General features: G+C 44.3%; 2 protein-coding genes across 6 annotated transcripts in view; both read left to right on the forward strand.

Annotated features, from left to right (window-relative positions):
• Window positions 1-23,369, forward strand: part of LOC126562130 (leucine-rich repeat-containing protein 15-like) — a 487,244-nt gene that overhangs the window by 46,201 nt on the left and 417,674 nt on the right. Inside the window, exon 3 of one of the 5 annotated variants that reach the window (XM_050218555.1) lies at window positions 13,970-13,992. The exons of the other annotated variants lie outside the window; for them this stretch is intronic. The gene's annotated coding sequence lies outside the window, so the exon portion shown is untranslated. Of the gene's footprint in view, window positions 1-13,969; window positions 13,993-23,369 lie in introns of those variants that run through there. 5 annotated transcript variants of the gene reach the window in all.
• Window positions 1-23,369, forward strand: part of LOC126561707 (protein scabrous) — a 57,693-nt gene that overhangs the window by 2,621 nt on the left and 31,703 nt on the right. Inside the window, exon 2 of the mRNA XM_050218013.1 lies at window positions 8,895-9,222. Within this exon, the coding sequence (XP_050073970.1) occupies window positions 8,895-9,222 (328 nt within the window). The remainder of the gene's footprint in view (window positions 1-8,894; window positions 9,223-23,369) is intronic.

A 23,369-nucleotide genomic window follows, 5' to 3' on the forward strand; every position in this document is an offset into this window, starting at 1 on the left:
ACTTTGTTCACCTAATCGGATATCAAATTGCCGTTTCTCTTAACTACCTTTAAACCCTTTTCTTTCGTTACATCTTTACACACCTACCTATCGCACCCTAAAAACGGCACCCTTATCCCCCAACAAAACCAAAGCTGTCAGTCCTGTAAAATTACATTTCCTGTTCATTGAAATGTATTCAAAGCGCGGTTTTCCGCTTCGTCTGAGTAGCCCGAACGATGGCAAAGCTTAAACCTTTTTACATCCCCATTTTTCATTTGCCCATCTGCTGGACGAACGAAGCGCAGCTGGAAGGGAAGCGAAACTGACACAACAAACCCACAATGAGCTACGGTCAAATAACGAATCAATCAATTTATTTTGCCAACTCCCTACGGAACAAAAGAAAAATAAAAAAAACCGACGTTACGCACCCCTGCGCACGTGTGGGCACCGGAAAACAGTAGTCTGCCCGAAAGTTGGGCCAAAATGCCGAAAAATTTGCAATTTCCCAAACCTTCAACTCGAATGAACTTCCACAAGTTTTGATAAATGATGTAGGCCTGCCCGGTAAACGCACCCAACCGGTAACCGAAACGAAACCGAAAACATTCGCGGTTACTTCCTCCCCTCCAGGAAGGGCCTCGGCAGAGAATTTGGGTAGGGGGGGGGGAAGAGAATTTGTAAGATTTTTATTAAAAGCTGATAATAATTGGCTTCTGGTAGGATGTAATGATTAGTGCCGGGTTTGTGACCTTAGCCCAAAAGCTGCCTCCAATCAGAATCAAAACAGTGACGGGAATGTTTTTTTTTTTTTTCTGGAGGGTGTTACAAAGACCTATAAAACTTCAACAGTTTCAGCCTCGGTTGAAAGGCACCAGATCTTCAGCAGACTGCCTTCTAATTAATGGTTTCGCAACTCATTTCATGCCACTAATCTCTTTTACGAAGAAACATGCGAAAAACGCTCTCCAGCTCCCAAGGGACACCGAGAGCAAAGCAGTACAAAAAGGGAAAAGTCAGTAGTCAAACCCCGGTGTAGTGAGTAGTAGTCCGTGATGAAGGTTACGATCCCTTCGGTTTGATTAATGAGAAAGCATTTTCCGAACCAGCCATCGTTGTCGACCGCGACCCAAGGGATGTCGGGAACGAAATTTCCGCCATTCTCTTTACACTTCTCGATATCGCTAGTTTTTCCGTACTGTGTTCCACATGCAGCAGTCGATTTCTTATGGCTCTGTTGCTTTTACCAGCTTTCCTAACGCATACGAACGTCTGTATGTGTGTGTATGTGTGTGCGAGTGTCACAGTAATCCTTTTGCCGCTTCACCAACTCGTGCTTCTGCCATGTTCGTTCGTTCATTCAATTGTCACACTACTACAGAGACCTGCTATTCGCTATTCGTCCCAGACCTGGAGTTGGACCGTTCCTGGGCAAAAACACAATAACAACAGCAACGAAAAAACCTGAACCACGACAAAAAGCTTAAAGCTAATCGATGGTACATTTATATCCATTAGAAACAAATTGCTCCATACCAAACAGATCAATTCATTTTATCGGCCCAGGATTTTCGTTTCGGACGAACGGAACAGCTCAGAACGCTACGAATTACTTCTTCGATCTGCTGTTGCGTACAGAACCATTGCCCAGTGGTTGTGATAGAATGAAGATAAACGTGGACGCTCGGCTTATCGAAAGCGACAGAGTGAGATGCATCGCAACAGAAGCATCGACTTCCGATGTTTCCGATGAACCATTTTGAATAGGAACAGTATTGGAGGTGAATTTACGACACGAAGCGTTTGAAGCGATAAGCGAGGGCACGGTTTAAATTGCATTCGAGTGCCGGACATTCTATACTTCTTCTACCATTTGTACTTGCTGCGCCAAAACTTTCACACGACAGAAGGCTTTGAAACTGGGACACTGGTTTTGGCATTGGAATCGTTTATCGATTGAACACCGATGGAAGTATTACACGATTTAGCACTAGTCGGGCGGGAGAGTTGCTTTCACTCTAATCGTTTAAACTATACGATCCGTTTCTACCCGATCATTTGGCGTTCTGATGCTTCAAGTTACGAATGAATTTGAAAGCAGAACTGCATACAGAAAGGTTACCCCTCAGAATAGAGCCATCTGCTGGATATTTAGTGTTGTTATAGTATAAATAAAATCAATAAACTGATGCTTTCTGAAGCACATTGTTGGTAACAAATACTATCCGATAAAAAAGATACACTTTCTAACAGCGAAGAATGCAAATGAAGCGAATGAATGAATATTTGTTGCTCCAAAATAGTCAAAGTCCACTGTTGAGAATCGTCCGAATCTGAGGAGAGCATTTATTTACCATAACATTTATCATTGATTTATTCTGAGTTGGAATTTCAGTCTAAAAAAATCGTTTGATGATTTGCTTACATTAATTTAAGAAGTCAAGCACTTGTTCAATGCTCGATGTATCTTTATCAACTGCTTGGTTTAACTTATAAATTATTTCAATAAGTTATTTAACAAAATATCGATAAACAAAAAACAAAATGTGAAAGCAATCGAACACTTTCCACAAACCACGTTAAAGCCATTTTGCACGAATAAAGCCTTTTTAAAAACAACCGAACAAATTGCATTTGCATGCGATGCAATCCAGAATGCGCACCAACACCACAGCCGTCCATCACCAGCAAAAACCAGCTCCATCCATTGTCCACCATCAATCGCCAACGTGCCATCTCGGTCATCGGGCCTTACTGTATTGCAGCAACACCTAAATCCTAACCCTAGTTGACGCTGACTTTTGTCGCGTTTCGCGAACGCTTTGTGGTCCCGTTCCATCCCAATGGCCCCAACGGGAAACGAAGCCTAGCATGTACTGAAGTGTGCGAATCCCAGGGTTAAAGCCTGTGGTACCACCATAGCTTCATTTTAACCCGAATCCTTGCTGACATGCGAATACATTTATCATTTACCTGGAGGCCCATCTCGAAAGGACGAATGCGAAGCGAACGGGAACTGCAAAGCGAGTGTTCCCACACTGTTCCGGTCTTCTGCGCTGGTCTGGTTCCATATAGTCTCCAAAAGCCCAAGGCTTGCACCAAACGAGCACAGGTTGTCGCGATGTGCCTTACCATTTGCGAAAAAAGGGATTCTACATGTGTTTGTGTATGTGCTTTTTTGCCAGAGTTCGAACTTTTTCACCCGTCGGCTATGCCAACACCAGCAACACAGAAGCATCCAACAACAGCAGGATCCTTTTTGCCAATCAGCTCTAACGACCAATCTTGCCGAATGGTGCGTTTTGAAGGAACTGAGCGACACACACACACATACAGGAAGAAAAAACAACCTCTCAGAGACACACATACAACACTGTACCTTGTTCTCGGCTTTAACTCTCCTACAGAGAGAGGCACGCCTGTCAAACGGAAAGATCCAGGGATTCTTGCTGCGGTAATGCTACTTGCAAGCATAGCCTCAACCCCTGGGTACTGTGGGTAACGAGGTTTTAAGCCACCTTGACGGGCGTGTAGGTCCGGTCGGTGATTTCATTTTTTTTTTTTTTTTTCGCTAGAGCAGCCTACCTTGCCGCCAAGAAAAAGTGGAGCGAATGATCGATTGCGATTGGGGGATAGCGTTTACGATGTGACTGCAGCGTTCACAGGCAACAACAATGTGACCCCCGTCTGTCGTTACGAGAACCCAGAAGAGACGTGAAAGCACACCAATCACACGTACACGCAGTCGTACAACCAAGTTAAACGGTCTTCTTGCCCGTTTCGCTCGTACGAGGGCCCGTCGCTGGATGGGGAGCGCTCTCGTTACGGATTTGTGTGAGGTTTGACTTTTTAGAGCTGCGTGCTCAGAAGCCTGAAAGCCGGTAAAATGGGATTATGTGTGGTACGCAGAAGACAAAATGACATAAAGTAGAAGCAAATCGCTGCTGCTCTGGAAATGAGGAACGAGATTCTGTTCCGCTCGGACACTTCGAGAGTGCAGATTTTTATCGACACATAGATATCGGCGAGCGGGCCTGTCGTGCTTACACACTAGACGAGCTTTATTGCGTATTTTCCGATCAATATGGACAGCATTCTGACAGACCGTTATAAGATTTTGTTGCAGCAGTTTGCAACTATTTTCATATCGAAACTCGTCCGCATTCCAAAAGTAACTAGAATCATTCTTGCAATTAATGTAGCCTTCAAAAGGCGTCCAAAGGTCACTAGCGCCTCCCAAAAAATAGTGCCTAATTTCATTACGGACCATTCATTTGTACTCAAAATTTCTTATTTCCCTCGAGCCTTAAGACAGATGACCGTAATGCGAATCTGGTAGCCAGAGCAAGTCGTTCATTTGCTGCCAAAAGTCGATGCTTTGCATTTTAATTAACTCATCAAACATGGAGCGTAGGTAAGGAAGTCCGGGAGAGGTACTCGCACAGGACTCACATCTTCCCATCTTTATCGCATCCGAACGTACCCTCCCCCACTGGATGTTAGCACTTTTGTTAACCAAAAAGGATCACAAATGTCATCCGGTTGCATGTCAGAAGCAACAGTACGACGAAGAAAAAAAAAACGATGAACCCCCGGATCCTCTCAATCTCTTTGCCGTACTCCAGAAAGATAGCACTGAGAGCACATAAAAGTAATAGCATTGCTCAGCACCCGTTGGGGGACTTTAATAAAAATATATGAGGACATTGGACAAAAGGGTACACATACACAAGACCTACACACGGCGGCCAGAGGTTTCGGTGTATCCGTGTCGACCTTTGTTCTTTTGGGTTGATTACGTTGGAAGAATCGTGACACGGGATGGGGATAGTTGACCCCCCACCTCTGGTACATAATTTTACGTATTATGCGTGAAAGCAGAAGCTCTTCTCATCTTGGATCCGGCGCACTGTACAGTGTCTTTGTCGTCGACGTGCACTTAGGCCGGGGAAAACCCCGTGTGCCAATCGGGCCAATTTAGTTCCCCGAGAATATGTCAATCGTTTGTCAGATGTGCCACTAAACCTGTCCCCCCCTCCACGCCCACGTGATACGGTTGTGCCGAAACAGACGTGCTCTGGCTAGGTAGTAGCTGCTTTTATATCGTTTCTTCTGCTGCTTATCTCAAGCAGAAGCACACCTTGTGTCTAAGGGGTCCGAGCGGTTTGCAGCGGTAACGCTACAAATTTCATCCCCAACGAAGGTTCCCCGGAGGCCAGTAAGCCAGGTCGCTGAGCTCGATGCTGCTGCTGCTGCTGCTACGGTACGGATCGGTTAAGCTAAAGCCATCAGCTTCGTCCGTGTCATCCGTTGGGAGGAACCTCGTAAACACGTTTGCACGTGAACCATTTCCAAGGAAGCTGACTGCTGCTGCAGTACGTAAAGGAGCAGGACCAAAAAGGACAACAGTAAAACAACGTAAGAAAAATGCCGTATCATGTCTTGGTGGGAATATCGTCCCACTACAGGAAGGATATATGTTCGACAGGAGGATGAGTTGGAGTGTGTGTGTGTGTATTTTTGGTACTGATCCTCCCTCGTGTCAGTCTTCGTGTCCAGATTCCAGGCTAGGAGTAGCAAATGGGGAAGGTTTTTTGGGGATGTTTTATGATCGAATTAGGTCCGTCGTATCGCTGGTCGGTTTGCACGTGTTCACAGCCCGGGAAGGGACCGAAGTGAGCGAGAGTAACACACTCCATTTAACCTCGGGGAAGCATGACCTTAGCTAACACATCCAATCATCCTTCAACCACCGTACCAGCCTTTTTTTCTTCCCCATGGGGAAAACCAAGAGCAGGAGTGTGGGTGAAGGTGTAATTGTTTGGGTTGAGGTTGAGTAACTCTGAAAATGCTTGTTACGCCCGTTTGGAACCACCAAGATATTGCTTGTTTCGCAGAAGGTTCACTCTACTGTCGCTCGTTTGTTCTTTGGTTTCCTGTGTGTATCCGTACGAGCTCTGGAACCGAAGCGTTTTTCCGGTGAAAAAGGATGATAATCTTTGGCCTCCTGCGTTTTTTTGTTTCAATATCTGAAGCGCTAAAACGTACGAGCAAAGCAATGTTTGGCAAACACTCAATAATTTGCCAACACAATATGTAGACAAGTGGAAGGATCGATGTCTCTTCTGTTGATCGACGTCAGGAGTACGTCCTCGTGCTCGCCGACTGCTACACCAGACATGTATGGCGAAAAAGTAGCAAGTAATAAGCCTTTCATTTATTACTCAATATCTTCCACATCACCTTCCTAGGCTGCCCGCCCGATAAGGCTTCCCTCCTGGTGAGCGCATGGAGGCGCCCAACACATCAGGCAGGTCTTGATAAACACATTAAGGGTTGGGCTCCAACAACATTGCCCACCTCTCTAAGCTAGCTCTGGAATAGGCTTTCCCAATCGTCTGTTCGATAGGTTTCTTGTTCTTCGTCAGCAAGACATTGAAGGGTATCAGTTTTCACACACACATAACAACGTGGCAGAGATCGAAAGGGCGACGCCACGTGTGTCTGATTTCCGAATGGAGACCGTAACGTGCGTTCCAGATTCCCTGAGTAGGGGTAGGAGCAGAAAAGAAGCTTATGAAAACTGTACATACTCACACACACACACGTCAGAGAAAACGGGAAAAATGCACCCCAAAAGTCAAACGATTCGTGGCGATTTTTTGGGGCTTCTTGGGGGTTTCTGGAGGATTTCATTCGTCTGCACTTTGCCACTTTTTTGTGTGCGCCATCGACAAACGCGACTCTGCACCCCTTAATGTATACACATGAAGAAAAGTTAAACACATTAAGCATTTCACCACTGCCATTTACCACCTCCCTTACGGCCACACACCTTATGATCAAAGCCCTGGGTGCAAAGCAAGGTAGAACCTTTTTGGTTTCGCAACCAAACCCCGCAACATCTTCGCACGCCTAGTGCGGCCAGACTAACCTCTGACTGTGTTTTGTGTTTTTCGTGTGACGACCATTCCGGCACGGCACCCACGACACGTCACGAAACTGGGTGATTGAATTTGGTTGTTTGCATGATCAGATGGGGGGAAAAAAATGGAAAACACAGCATACCTCAGCACGCAATCACGTACCAAGAGAACGCCCGGAGGCCGGCCGACGACAGCCCTCCCGGGTATGATCGTGAAGTAATAGGGTTCTTTAATTTTCTTTTTTTGACGAAATGGATGGTATTTTTTGGTTTCGGTTTTGATTGTAGCGTGTCTTTGCTTATTTTTGGCGGATGTATGACCTTTAAAGATTTACGCACGATAGCTTAGAAATAACGATCCCTCTGGTGGACTCGCTAGAGACAAAGAAGCAAAATAAGCACAAAAAGAAGCACACTTTATTTGCATTTTTTATGCTGCTTGCTAATGAAGAAAGAATTTCACCCTAATAGCACTAATATTGCTCGTGCAAAAAGTTTACCATAATTTCGGCCTAATTTTGCCACGCAACAACAAACACACACATAGGAAAAACAAAAACCCCTCTCCCGGTTGATAGATCCCGGGGTGTGGCTGTAATTTGCGGACCTGCTGTATCGATTTTTGCGTGACCTACGGTATGGTAGCTGTTAAGCCTTACACGTTTTATGTCCCAACGGTCAGGCAGCAACTGAAACCCCTTAAAAACACTCCGCAGCGCTGAAGGATCCGCAAAACCTACCCAAATCACTCACGAAATGTTCTTTTCGCGTGGTTCAAGCTCGTCGAAGAAAGCGTCCGTACGAAGTGCGGTGTAATCTTCCTCCGCCTACCGCTTAGAGCACGCCATAGCGTATGAATGTTTCTTTTTTTTTTCGTGGTAAAGCCAAGCACCAGTCATCAAACAAAATAAAAATATCGAAAGAGAGCGTTAATGCGCTCACTATAGCGTGGGTAATGAATAAGTCTGGGGAGTTTTGCAAAGGAGTGCTTTTTTCGCATCATATTTGTTTGTTTCTGTGAAAAGTTTTGTGGTTGAAAATAGCTTTGATCATGAAACAGTACGATTTACACACTCGACAATTTGTTGCACAGAGTGGAATGGGGTATGTATTTTTTTTATGTTTTGAAATATGTGAAAAACTCTTCTCTTTAAATATGTACACATTTTGATGAATTTGAGGAATGACTTGCTTAAATACGTTCATCAAACAAATGCAGTCTAACACAAATAGCACAAAGTTTTGCTGTTCAATCCATGCAATCAACATATCAAAAGTAGCACATGTAAGGTAGCGTGGCGGCCTGTTTTCAGGAGAATTGCTTCACGAGCCATAGGGAAAAGGGATCGCTTCTTAGCGTAGATTGAGAGAGTCCTCATGTCCTTAAAAACGGTTAAAAATAAACACGTGCTGAATAGCAAGCGTACGTAACACGCACCTGAAGATATGCAACAAGTTAGACACCTTTAATTTCTTCAACGTTTTCGTACCAAACGTTTTGACTTTTAATCACGCAATCTCGCTAAAACTAACGACTACAAAATCAGCTAATGTAACTACCACGAGTTTCAGCAAAACTTCACTTCAACGTAAACTCTCATAATCGCTTACAGATTAAAATTTGTTTGCTCTTTCAGTACAAAATGGTTCAAAAAACTTCTCTTCGTTTATAACCGGCGGCCGGGGTTGTCGGTGATATAAGATACTTAACGAGTAAATCCTTCCCTAATTGACTTGCAAACTTATTGCACAGACTTAAATTAACCATTTTTGGCAGGGCACATTTTGATAATTAATAACACTCCCACACCATACCACCGGCAACGTCGCTCCATTCATTCAACCACTCGAATTGTGTGTTAAATTTTAATTGTATCCCGACGGCTAAATTCCACGAAACGATACTGCCTCTTACGAATTTGAGTCATCAGAAATAATTGTGCTTTTCCGTTTCTGTGTTGTCTGCTTCGACTTTTACTTTTCACAGGGAGGACGTTAATCAGCTGCGGGAAGCGAGCTCGCCGAGCAAAGAACGGCTCACCGTACAGTGGCTATCGCAGTCGATATCCGAGATTCGGTCGGAGCTTGCCGAACTGCAGACTTCGTTCGGCGGTGGCTCCAAGGATGCTCAGTTCCGCAATCAGCTGCTGGAAGACCTCAGCACGCTACGGACCGAATTCGGCACGGCAAAGTTGGAGCTAGAATCGCTACGTTCGCGCCAAGAAAAGACGGAAGTGCTGGTACGGGAGCTACAGGAGGAAGCGGTCCAGAGTGCTGATGATATCCGGCGCAGTCTAAACATGCGACAAGGAAAGGTAAGTGAAGCTAGGGCTCTTAGTCCTAAAAATTAACTCGTTTATTTATTGTTTTACGCGAACCTATGCTAAGTGAACGCGATAAAGCGCTCTTATTGGTTAGGTTTTTCTGAGGCAATCTCTGCCATCTGGTGTTGGCACGCCCTCGCCTATGCCATGGCTACGCACGCACAATATATAACACTTAATGTTCGACACCTTTATATTACTTCTAGGAAAACGGTCTTAGCACTCTCCTTTTCATCCTACTTAATTGAGCTGTTGCACTTCACGTGCTGGCAGGAAACGAGTCAAGAACGGAACCGGGTATGAACATTATTGAAGTGACTGATGATCATTTCCACCGGTACCCTCCGGGAAGGCCACACTACATTTGCCGGAAGCATTTGCGAGAAGTTTATCATTTCGCATGGAATAATATCCCGCTGTTACGGTGGTGAATTTCTCCATCCTGAGGAATTCTACCGATGATAAAGCGCAACCTTCACCCCGGCACAAAAAAAAGGAGACGCGTTCACGTTCGCAGTTCTTTTTGCCACAGTAATCCTTCCCAGTCGCACTTGGAAGGAAAAACGTGCGTTATAATGATGCTTTATCACACTGACTTTTTCACCTCGGTCCGGGGTCTTCATCTCGGTGGCTCGTGCAACACAACCAGCGTCAAATAATGGCAAGCAGCGCACAAAGAGTGAGAAATTATTCATGTAGATGTATGAGTGAAACATGAACCGTACAAATCGGGAGCCCGAGCCGGGCTACCTTGGCGGTAAACTGAGACAACCACGACTTGGTAAACTCACACTCCTGCACACACACACACCCGCAACCCCGCGGGTCCTGCAGAAACTAGGAAACGCTTTTCGCACCCCTTACAGCGACAGATCGGCACTCGTTTGTCTTGTCGCGCAGGACGCCCTAACAATGAGCATGGCAGACGCGCGTACCACTTTACACCTTACACCAGCAGCAAAAACATTGACCAAGGAAGGATACGGGGGTGTACCGTTTACATGTTTCCATACCAAGAGATTCCTTTGTTTGCACGATATGGGGTATGATTATAGCAACAAACTATGTTGACTGGGGCCAGGTTTAGAATTACCTTATTTGTGCAGGTCGCCATTAACGGAAGGCATACGGCAGGTTTGGTTTGGTAGAAGGTGGAAGGTTATGGAACCAGGACCGCTGAAACAGGACGTTGCGTGTTCCGGATCCGCCGGGTGCAGTTAGTGCTAAAAGTAACACTTTGCCGGCAAAGTTCTCGCAGCTCGCCGTGTAACTCGATGTTTGAAGGAAAGCAAGCTTCAGATATCGAGTTCCCGGTTGTGGTTACATCGTCGGGGCGCTGAGTTTGATGTTGAGCTGGGTGGTGGAATTTCGTGGGGGCAGTACACAATATTGTGATACTTTGTATCGTTTGATGCATGCAACACTTCGTGTGAAATTGGAGCAACTTTTTGGGATGAGCAAAGTTGGAAAGCATCCTTTTTCAAGCTGTAACTTTAAATGGAGGTTCTTTTCAACGGGGTAATTTGTTGGCTTTTGCCTGAAAAAAATTATATGCTTCAATTTTACAAGTTAAACCGCAAGCGTTAAACCAAACTCCTTAAAGTATGCCACAATAGCTACTAAGCAGCTGTTTTACATACTTAAACAAAAGAACATCCAAACACTGCACAGGGTTCACTTACCCTGGGTCTGCTACCGCCAATTATCCACCTCTTAATGCAGCTTACCAGCATCGTTGCCCGCAGCACTTTGGTGGACGATCCGAACGAACAATTCCTAGTACTCCAATAAAACATCATAAACGAGTCCCGGCAGTATGATGCCCCATGCCCGGAGGCATCCAGGAACAAGACCAAAAATCCTGGAAGATTTAGCGTAAGCCCCAACTTCAACGGCAAAAGCGTAACACACGCACACAGCCAGACCAGTGACTGAAAAACCGACGCACACCGGCTCCTAGACAGATGATGTAAAATGTATCAACTGTAGGAACGTGGGCTTACCCCACGACACGCTCACGCTTTCTCACACCAGCAATAGCCAACAACTAAATCCCACGCTTATGAGAATCTATCTGCCATGGATTGGAGGCAAAACGAACGATTGTTTAGCGAGCATTAGCAGTGGGACGAATTTCTAACATTCCGCCTGTCCCGGAATGTACATCCCGTAGCCAAACACTTCAAACGGCTAGGCTTAGACAAATGAGAGTTAATTTCGTGTTCTAAAAAGGTATTACGGTGCTCCAAATATCCCGATGACGGACGACGTTCCCCGGGCACCAGGGCAAATCGTTGCCAGGGCGTGGATTAATAAAATTATCGTTGGATTTAATGTCGTGACTAGAGATAGCGAGAAGCACACAGCGAGAGCGAGTGGATGTAATGCCTGGACCTTGCTGATCGTCCTTCCTTTGAACTTACCCCCCGTCCGTTACACATTTCATCACCATTTTCTCTTTACCAGGATAAAGCGTGAAAATGTGTTTTATTAAGATTTGTATTGCTATTCGGTAGGCCTTCCCAGGAACATAAACCAAACTACTGAAAGCCGCAGAGTGGTTTTGAGTTATGTTTTCATTCGTAGACTCTCAAATACTCTTGAAACGTACCAACTTATTTAACCCAAACACACCTGTACTCATTCATTTGTTCCTTCTATGGAAAACTCTCGTATATCTCTTGTTGTGCCGCATTTTAATTAAAATTCTTCCCCTTTTCAACTAGTTATTCAATAATGGTTTTGAATGCAATTTATTAATATAATTAAATGTCAATAATGATCGAAGATCAAACAGATTCGCTTTAATGTGTGGAAATTGATCAAACTGGAAAGAATGTGACGGAAACACTTTCAAAGGAATAATGACGAACCTCCCCGACACGATTGACCCATCATTCAAGCGGCAGGTCTGCAGGCCGAGGAGCAGTACTGGTCACCACCGCTAACGTTGTTAGGTACCGACCAAACAACTCATAAGCGTAGCCATTAAGTGTTTCGCCCCATAACCGCCATCGCTCCATTCAGCCATAGTTTCCTTCCGATAAGGATGTGACGCGGTGTACCACACCTTGTCGGAAAGCTTCATTCACTTTGTGTGCGCGCGCGTGTGTGTGTGTGTGTAGGGTGTGCTGGTCATCCATCACTCATAAAGCATAACATCGGTGACTCACCTAACCCGGAGGAGTGAGTTTAGCCATTAGAAAATGTGCTACGATAATGGGGAGGTGAAATACAGGGTGTTTCCGGTGCTTCCGCTCGTTACAACAGTCCTAGTAGGAAGGGGGTAGTCCGTTTTATTAAATTTTGTGTGCATTTTTTTCTTGTCTGACTCACATACATACACACAGACAGATATCCCGAACAGTAGATTTTGAAGCACCTAAAACAGGCAACGATAGGGACAGTGGTTTTCCCCGTTTTTCATGCTTGACCTCCGTGACGTTTTGCATTTCGTGTATGTGGGTGTGTGTGTGTGATAAAAAAAAGGGGATAGGCCGGTTTAGGTCGCAAGACTCTACCATACATCCCGCCAACCTCGCTTGAAGGGGGCTCCCACCGTCAAGTCTTCCGAGCAAAAGTCGTTGATAAATGTTTCATGTATTGGAGCATAAATTAAATTTCCCTTAATTATGACCACCCATACACACACACAAACGTGCACCCTTCTTTCTTCGCGTCATTCGGACTTCCGTCCTCCTTCTACGTTGAAAGGACGTGATGACGACGTGGAATTGTACCGAGAGCGCGAACAACTGAACCTGCAGAAACCCAGACGAGCGTCGTTATTTTACGCTTCAACAAACTAGCACGTTTTCCGTTGGAAGAGAAAGGGTGCTAGAAATAAAAAAAAAACTGTGAGGAAAGAAGTGTGAGCTAACGTCAGTTTTGGGAGGGCTGTGATGCGTCACGACAGTGAAAGGGTTCCTTGCAGGATGTAGTTGCCGTGTGGAGTTTGATTATTTACTTCCACTACGATCCAGCTGGTGTAACTTCTATTTCGGACGTACACATTTGGGTCCGTTCCTAATTTTTGCCTTTACCATTCCTTTATTCCTTCCCTACCGTAGTACGTGCCAGAAAGCATTTTTCCCATTTTTTCCAAATGTGTGTACATGGCTTTAAAGTGAAGCTTTCAACTCACGTTTTTGCTTTATTTCTTTAAAGCATTCACGCCGTCACGAGCTTGGCTACGTTTTAAATGTTAAATTCCTATTTCTATTACTGAGCACCAATAAAACACTCTCGGATTTGATTGCCGGGGTTCGCGTGAAAAAAAAAAGAACGGGAGTAAAGCATTTTCCACGCACTTGATTCAACAGTCCAGGCTCGCACGTGCTGCTGCCCCATATGCCACTCATCGGACACACACACACACGACAGGAAGCATAATTTGTTCCTTTTTTTTCGCCCGCGCTACTACATGCGGCCGGATCGGCGCTTCTGGTTTCACTTTTCCCACATCCGGACGCGCGAGAGTGGCGCTGTGGCAACATTGAACAAAAAAACAAAAAGCAAGACAACCATCTGCCGGTTCCGGTCGGTATCATCCTGCATCGACAGAACGCTCACCGACGCCACACCGAGCGCAGATGATATTTTGATTTATGCTCCCCATACACAACATCTGATTGTGGCGGTACTACGGTGGTGTACGGGACCCGCGAGTCCGGTCATTAGGTATGGTAATGATCATGATTATGGCCGATCGTTCACAAAAAGCAGCTTCTGCCCATAGAGAGAAAGAGAGAGCGAGAGAGATAACGAGGAGTCCCGGGTGCTAGAATTATGTGTGAACATTGCGTGAAAATCATGACCTCAAAGTTTGTGCGGCTCGTATCGTCCACGAGGGATGGGATCGACTCTCCACTCCTTATGTTTCGGTGAATGAGGGTTGTCAAATTTGGAGCGAAATTTAATTGCCCTTTTCTGCCCGGCCAGGAAACGCAGAGAGACATGGAGAGATTGAAACGGTTCATAAAGTTCATAAAGACTGGGGCAGATACGTCAGTAGCGTACTGATGCTGAAGTTACTCAACATTAATGAGCTGAGCTGCAGGTTAAATGGTGGTGAATGCGAATGTACCTTTTTACCTGCGTTTGGTATCACATACACTTCAACTCTAGTATGTTTTGTTGATGCACTCACTTTGAGTGTTGAAGGTTATTAATATTTCCTTTTTTTAAGGACTGAAAAATGAGTGTCCTATAATCGTAAAAAAATTGGAATATTTCATGGTAACGAGATTAAAAGGATACGTTCACAATAAAAAGGCATTAAAACATTTCGAAATGTCGTTCACGAAATGGTGACCACATACTCATTGGAGGATCATCTGGAACTGGAAACGACTTTTGGCATTCTAAAATGCACACTCTCGTGCCCGTTTATAGCTCATTACAAATGTATTTTGGTGGTGCAGAAGATATTAACGTTTCTTTTATATCATAATTATGGCTTAACCCCATAGAGTTCTGTCAGGAAAAAAGAAAAATCATTCAAAGTATAGTGTAATTAAGAAGGGCTTTAGAATTTAAACTAATTTGGAATGTGTTTAAGTAGACCCGATTTCATTTTGCCTATATAAAGACCAAAAAATAATCATATCTATCAAAATGATACTCGATCAGCGGTCCTCTGTTGTAGAACACAGTGGACCAAGGCTTGTGGCCTGAAAATCAATTGAATCGAGAGTTTTATAAATCCAATATGAGACACAGCTGTCAACTCACAAAAGTAACGAGAATTGTTCTTTATAAAAGCGATTTTGATTTTCTCTACCCTAGGATGTTGACACAACTGTCATCCATTGTTGCGCAAGTTTTTGACGCTATCTGTCAACTGGCATGACTTTGACATCCAATTGTATCTGCCATTGTCTGTTGTACTGGCGATTTTTACGACGGATAAAAATATATCGAACAAAGAATTCGTCTCAAAAACGGTGTGCTTTTTTGCGCTATCTCCACAAACTGAAATTCAAAAAATACGACAAAATAGTTCAGTAACGCTGCCATTTTTTTCCGATTATCGTTAAATTGTGCACTCGGAGATCGTTCCAAATGGTTTTACAGAAAATTACGAGTTTGAGCGATAATTTGCATAAGAAGTCGCCTGATTTGTGAATGGATTTATGTGGATGGAACTCAAGGATTTTGCATCATGACAAAGCCCATATTTGGAACGCTTTTATGCCAAACATTGCACAACATTGGTCACGGAGTATCCACCCTATTCACCAGACTTAGCACTTTGGTGAGCCGCGTCAAGTTAATTGTGGTGATCATTAATTCGCTGAAGGAACTGAAGGTGACCTCTTCTAACACCTAGGTCGCGCCGGTTAACGAATCGTTTACAAGACTTACCGATTTCACGTTCATTGATAGCGAGGGCTACAAGGAAAAGGACCGGTTGGGATTTGAACCGTCCCCTGCCGTGTGAATACTGGCGCCACCTCACAACCGGTCCGCTTTGCTTCTAATGCGTCTAATGCTCTGATTTTAAGGCAACAAAATAAATTTCGATAATTGAACAATTACTCGATCTGTTATTTCAACCCATTCCCGATCATTTTGTGACAGAATCATCTACAATAATCGCATGCCTTGTCACCTTCTCTTTTTAAATATTATAATTTTTCTCGCTTGATTTCTGCACCCGAACGTGATGCCCAGATGTTACGCTATAATTATGTACCACTGTTCATTTGTCAATTTCATTCCGGGAAAACCATCGGTTAATGAAACAGGCGCATGGAGCGTGGTACGATAATGAATTTATCTTACCCTACCACTACCACGACCATCTCAACCTCAACCCCCAAGCGTAGTACGCTAACGAGATTGAATACAGCAAAAATTTTTTCGCCAACAGCATTCCACCGTTAACGAGACAGAGAGATCATTCAAATAATGGCACGCCAACAGCACAGCCCACTAAAGCTATGAAATGTCGTCCGCATCATCATCAAATGAACATCTGTTCATCCACGATTACCGCCCGAGAGCCCTTCCCAACTTGCTTCCACGTTCCCTTGCCGTTGGCGGTAAGCTAACCCGCGGCATAAAACATCCATTTATAGGGTCGGACCGAGCGAGAAAAACGAAAATCCTTCGAAAACAGCAAACATCCTCAACATCTCGCGAATCGCGACAAAAATGCGTCAATCTGCCAAAGATTGAGTTTCACTCCGAATTTTTCAACGTTCGTCGGGGTGGTGGTGGTGCCAATTCACGCGCACGGCACCAGCCAACTCACCGCCCGCGGGAGAAAAAGTCAACAACCATTTAGGCGGCAACAATGATTCCATGGCTGGCACCACATTGTGCCCTACGCGAAGCAACAGCAAAAACAAAAAATGGCTGCTAATCCGCACGCTTTTTCTAAATCTTCTCCCCCATAGCATCTAAGTAAAGTGTCGTCGTCCCGAGCGCACTTCGGTTTTGAGTACTTCCGCTTCCGGCGTAGACGTTGAGAGACACGCCGTTGCTCGAGCCGCTGTGCACAGTTTAACAGTTGACACAAATTACCACGTCCGTTCGCCCGTTCGTTGGTGGCGGCAGGGCGAACGGCAATCTTTTTGCTATTTCATTTTAACTCTCACTTCCCATCCCCGGGAGAGCCTGTTCCAACCATTCGTCCATCGTATCCGCCACTGTTCCACATCAAACTTGCCACTAACTCGCTGAATGTGTGTCTGCGGCGTGCTGCTGGGATGCTGGGAGGTGTGAGCTTGGAGGTGCATGGTTCCGGCTTCTTGAAACCTCCGGAAAATGGCCCACGGGGATGGGTTTGGCTGGATGCTGTACAACATTTTTCTCCATTGCTGTTGTTTCGTTGGAGCTCCATTCGCGCCACGGAAGTTTTGGTAGCAAAGACAAGGCAGCTCCCTGACTGACTACTTGACTGCCGGTTTGACGGACAGGATGCAAGAATTTACCCTCCAGTCAATTAGAATATTCTGCCTCAGCAAGGCAAGACAACAAATCGTACTTTTGTGATGTTTAGGTACGCTTTCCTGTTTTCTTCAATTTCTGAGGCCTGCCCGTTTCGTCTCACAAAAAAAAAAAAACACAAGAAAAGCCCCCAGAGGAAATGTTGGAAAAGCTCTGCCTCCCTCTATCTTAAGTGGTGAGGCCCCCGAGGTAGACGATACGAAGCCCCAACACAAGCCCCACAACAACAGTAAGGAAAAATAAAGACGCATAAAAAGAACAAGTTGATGTGATGTGTTGGGGAGCGCTGAGACAATCGTCTTCCTGTTTGCTGGTTGTAGTCTCATTGGGCGTCTCGAAACAGCAGCAGAATTGTTGCCTACTCGCAAACGCCGGATAAAATGGTCTTGAAATTGATTTTCTCAGTGCCGAGGCCCGATGCCGCCGGAACCCTGCGGCTAGGTGGCAAAAAACGTTTACCATAATGGAAGTTAAACGAGCGGAAATCCTTCAGGCTCGTCAAAGGGTCTCTCCAAGTTCGCTTCGGTGACTCACCCTACTGTGGTGGGGGGGGGGTGGGGGGGGAATGTTTCCGTACCGTTGCGTCATTGCGTTGTCACACCGCGGGTGAGGGTCGGTACGACTATAACACACTCTCGACCCAGGGTTCGTGATTCTAACCCACACAGGTACATCACCAACCAACGACCACTTTGTGTCCTATGACCTTTTACTGTTTGCTTTTTTTTTTCGATTGCCCTCTTTTGGCCGGCCTGGTGCGTGTTATCAGCGTGACTTTAGCCGTCGAAGTACCCTTTTCCACGACTTTCCGGTTTGGCACAAGAAAATGCCATAGAAATTGTTCCAAAAAAAGGCGATAAGGTCGTGTCATACCGCCGATAAGAAGTCGCTGCGAAAGAAAGGTAAAGTTTTCAACGGTTTTCACCGTAACGTCATACGAAAAGTTGGTGGCGATTCGTTAAGTTTCGAGATCAATTATGGTAACGAGCCGATTGGCGGGTGGGAACGTAGAATCAGCGTTAAACAGCAGGTTGTGTTTTGGGACTCGGGGAAAAAAACAGAAGAAAAGTACTTTCCACTCACGAAACAAACACACACCAATCGCAACTGAACCGTAACCGTCTGCAGCCGAACTCTACCTCGGACCTTGGCGTTGGATTCGTTAGAAGTTGTTTGTTGGTCTTGGAGGGGAATTGAAACCTTCTTTCGGCCAACCAGACGCCACAACGCCGACCATCATCGCTCAGCAGTACCAAATCAAATTCATCAATTACGCTAAAATGCCATCGGTCCCGATGGAAATGGGTCCCTGCCTCGGTTGAAAAGTTTATATTTCTGCTGATGAACATTCGAATAGGCAATATTGGTTTTTCGTAGCACGGGTCAATTACTTTTATGGGGCCTGTTTTTATAATTTTAGAATCGAATTGAAATTTTTGAGAATAAAAACACAGAGTACAGACGATTATTTTATTATTGTTTTTTAAAGTTTGAAAAAAAACGTTCAAAAAACATCTGTACATTTTACTAACTTATTTTTAATGCCAAATTTAGAGTAAACATCATTTTATTGCTTGAAATTCTTGATGGTTTAGAAGCTACATTCGCTTTGTAAGCTGTTGCTGTAAGTAAAATATGCTTTCTTAAATTTTTTACACTGTTAAATAGATTTTATACTATCAATTAACGTTGTGCAGTCGGATCCGGATCACTTACAAATGGCTACGATAGAAATGGTTAGTGAAAATTGGTGCAGGCGTGCCATGGAGGCGCCTAGCATTTTATCACGAAAATTTCGATTTGGCGGTCAAATCATCACTTAAAATGTTATCTGTGGCTAAGTTTAGTTTTTTGGAAGCCGCTAAAAACAAATATGAAACTACTATCTTATGAGTTTTCTATTCATTCACGGTACTTTTGTTTCAAGAATGTATTTTTATTCAAAATCTTCACACATCAATTCTGGATTGAAACTCGCGTCCAGATCGTCCCGACTAGGAATTGAACCCCAGAATCTGATTCGAATTGTTCACAATTAAGTAGAATGGTGTGTACTTATAAGCGGATAAGGCAGCAAAAGTACGGTTCATAACCGAAAAGAACACTCACCGATAACACCCGTCAAATATTTGAAGGAGTCAACTTGTATCGCACTTTTGTAAGATCAATTTCTGGTTGTTTCGAAACTATTCTTAAAGCACAACAAGAGCACAAATTCACATTTACCCCTAGGATGTGCCTGTAAAACACCTAATTTGATGTGAAATTTTTTTATGAATTGCTCATTCGAGTAGCAAATATTTTTGTTTTTTCTTCTAGAACTCATTAATTAGTGAAAGAATACATAAATGTAAAATGGCAATGAAAGCATATTTAGAGCTTTTCAAAACCAAATTCAAAGAGCAACAGCATGAATTGTCTAACGCGACACACTTGCCTCAATTCCCACTACTGTTCAACGATTCGCGATTTAACATTGAATGCGCAAAAAACATTGATCACTTTAAATTGTTATGTTTCAAACACCTCCCAAAACCCACCGTCGAAAAGTCTCCATTAAAGTGGAACAAAAAAAGGGCAATCGGTGCCGTTATTAGGACACAAACATAATCAATATTCCGATCCGATCGTTAAATTGATTTCCCACCCGTACGAACGCTCCATTCAAACAGATTATTCTACCTTTTTTTTGTTATGCTCTCTGCCCATCCATTTGCCGATGTTGTGTTTTTGCAAGTTTTCAAATGCAAATAAATAAAAAAAAAACTCGCACAACAATAAAATATAAACCGCCAACCCCAAAAAGTAAATGGTTAAAAAATGAACCTCGCATTTGATGATGGGTGCGAAAATAAAAAAAGAACATCCGTCCCACAAACATCGTTTATCCTTTTTTTTTCTTCTCCTTCTCTCTCACTCTCTCGTTGGAACAATCCCCTTATTTGGCCTGAAGGATTTGCAAGGACAATCGATACGCACAGGGTCACAAAACGACACAAAATTATTCAACTTTAACCTTTTTATTTTTTATTACCTTATTATTTCCCATGTTTTTCTTCACTCACTCCATCTCTATCGCTCGTATTTTTTATCCGTCCTACTTCCGGATAGACGTGTTAGGGACTGCCGCCTACTCGCCTGCTGGTGAGCTTCGTGGATACGTAAAGTCATCAAATCACTCAACCGATTTACGTACGTGCTGCTGCATGACACGTTACAAAAGCGTAGCGCAGCAACATACCCGGGCAGGTGGAAAATACTGTTGGCTACAACACACACACAAACACAAAAACCGAACCGAACCTCTAATATATTCTATTTGTATCGACCTTTCCCTGTGCTCGGAAGTCAATAGACACCCGCGAGAACCGTGGGTCGATCGAACTCCAGAGAAAAGGTAGGACAGAAAAAGGGCGAAGCTGGTGCACGAGTAGCAACTGCGTCATCGAACGCATGATGTGCCAGCGGGCACGGTATTTGGCATTCGGTGAGGGATGAAATATCACCTGCTCCTTAATCTTCCCATTCTCTGGTTTCGAAATATCCTCCGAAAACCATGCGGGCGGCGGCCAGCTGCCCGAGAATGCCCTTGGACCGTCGCCGCGTGCGTCCACGAACCTCCGGAGACTCCGGTGAGACGTAAACCATCGAATGCCAAATGGTCCCTTTTTTTTGTTATTCGGGATCTCCTCTTTTTCGCCCGGCTTCGGGGCTTATCTCCGGGCCACCGAACCTCTTTGACGGGTACGGTGTGCGAACAACGTACAGCAAACCGATCATCACCGAGCAGCCTTGCTAAGCAGCTGCAGCAAAAGTTGGCAGGTACCATTTTTCAAAACCTAATCAAGTGCCAAAGGGTCGATTTTTGACTATTTCGGTGCGCTCTTTTTGTGTTGCGAATGCTTGCCCTGTGCCGTTGTTTGAAAGAGAATATCAGAGCTTTGCCGCTGCGGTCCGCGGGGCATGGGTTTACTTTATTGGCCCTCACACACATACGCACGACCACCATCGACCTGGAGGCAGGTGTTCTTGTGGCAGGCTTTTTTTAGGGCGGGAATTTGAGCCCTTCGTCTAACAAAAGCTTGCTGTTGAGGATTGCCTAACGGCTCAATCGTGCTGGCCCGAAACCTGCCGTAACCGATTGCTCGTAACGATGATGAGAGCTAGGGGCACTAGGCAAAAAACAGAACCACAAGAGAGCTGGATTATCTGCTTAAGCTTGTGTCGTTTATCCGGTGCTTACGCTACTTCAATCCCGCTGTTGTTAGTTTTTCTATTTTCGGTCCATTTTAAGCGAATAAATAGTAGCAAATACATACGCACACCGCAGCTGTCACAACTGGCTAAGCCAACAGAAGAGTGGTCTGCTTTACTTATTATTTTTTAACCTTTTAAGAAGTTGTTTTTAATCTACAATGCCTACAAGAAATAGCCTACAATCCCAAATATCACGAGTTGTAGCTGACATATGACATAGGTTTTCATCTTGCTCACGCTGGCTTTCGAATGGCTTACTATTCCTAACGTTTCGTATGGGATCTAAAATCCGGTCTTACCGTGTGAAGATCGGTGCCACTGTCGCCTTACCACTGAACCGCCACAATTTATCTGAAATTACTTCCTAGAATTGAACTCCAACCCTCCATGCTAGTTGGAGTTACCAATATAAATTTTACCCGCAATAATCAAACAGGACATTTGAGTGAAGAAGACCTATGAAGAAGAGCTTGGCATACAAACGCAATGATTCTTGAAGCTCTGTAAAAAAAAACACTAATACAGCTTTTTTATCTCATATGCCATTAGCACCTCAATTGTTCTGGTGAGCTATTCGTTCCTTAATTAATGAATTAGAAATCCCCAGATGATCCTTAACTGTGCAACCATTCAAAGAAAAAACAAGCCTATCGCCTTCTCTACCCAGGCAGATTAAAGCCTCGTAAAAAACTGTTTTCTCTTTCGCTCATAAAATCCCCAAAAAGGGACAGAACCGACATCCAAAAGCTAAATGAAAGACAAAACAAAACACAGAAGAAGCAAACAAACAAAAAAAACCACCCGCTAATCAATTCCATTTCAAATCATCCCGTCCAACGTGACGAGAATTGCCAATCTAATTTACGGGAGAAGAAAGATTGTACCGTTTTTTTTTTTTTTTTTTTTGCCCTGGCTTTCTCGATTTATTATTTCGAAAAACCTTGAAACATCCGGTCTACCCGTCCGTCCGGTAGCGGAATTCGCAAACAGGTAATTAATCTTCGCTGGACGAATGAAAAACGGATCACACCTTGCGCTTTTCGGCCGTCTGTGCGCGGCCAGGACATCTGCACCTTTGACAGAAAATTTTGTCCGTATTTTACGGGGTTGCAGGCGTCGGACGATCAAGATTTCTATGTGTATGTGTGTGTGTGTGCCTTCGAGGAAAAGTAGCGCCGGAGAGCTGCCGCACTGGGGAAACTGCCGAAAGCATCAGCTCGAAGTTGCTAAGCTGCAAGCAATTTATCTCGACGGCATTCCGTCAGGGTCAGCTAATTTTAATGTGATAATTAGTGTGTGAGGTTCCCTGTTTTATTCGCTGGGCGCTTGAGGGTATAGAAGACAGCCTCCGGCAACCAACAGCAACATTCGTGACCGTTTAATCGCTTTGTAATGGAGAGCCGAACTCGAAGGGTGGTTATGGCTTTAAAGTTGCGTTAGATTGTTTCGTTTGTTTTAAAGCTTCGCTGTAAAGTTTAAAGATACGATACATTCATTGAAGCTTTGGACTTATCTTCTCCTTGAGCAAGCTGGTAATGCTTTGTGTTTACGCAGCAAGGCGTTGCTTTGTTTCGTGCGTGTATGGATGTGTGTTTGTGTTGTAATCAAGAGAGCTCGACATTGTTTACGTTTCTATGGTACACCACACCTCATTACAGGGGCGCTCAGGTGTCTTATGTAAATTACCGCAAGAAGAATAAAGCACCGAATCGGGAAGAAAAGAAACCAGACATGGAACAACAAATTCTTCTCCTTTTTTTCGTTTCCTATCGTACACACGCGCGCATATGCTATCGCATAAAGTCAGTTTATAATTCATCTCATCTGGGAAGAGTAGGACGGGAACGACCGTACGCATATGCGGCATGGGTTACGATAATTTATTCATACATTCATACATTCATTTATGCAAACGGTGAAACATT

This window comes from Anopheles maculipalpis, chromosome 3RL (genome assembly GCF_943734695.1).
Source record: "Anopheles maculipalpis chromosome 3RL, idAnoMacuDA_375_x, whole genome shotgun sequence".
NCBI lineage: Eukaryota > Metazoa > Arthropoda > Insecta > Diptera > Culicidae > Anopheles > Anopheles maculipalpis.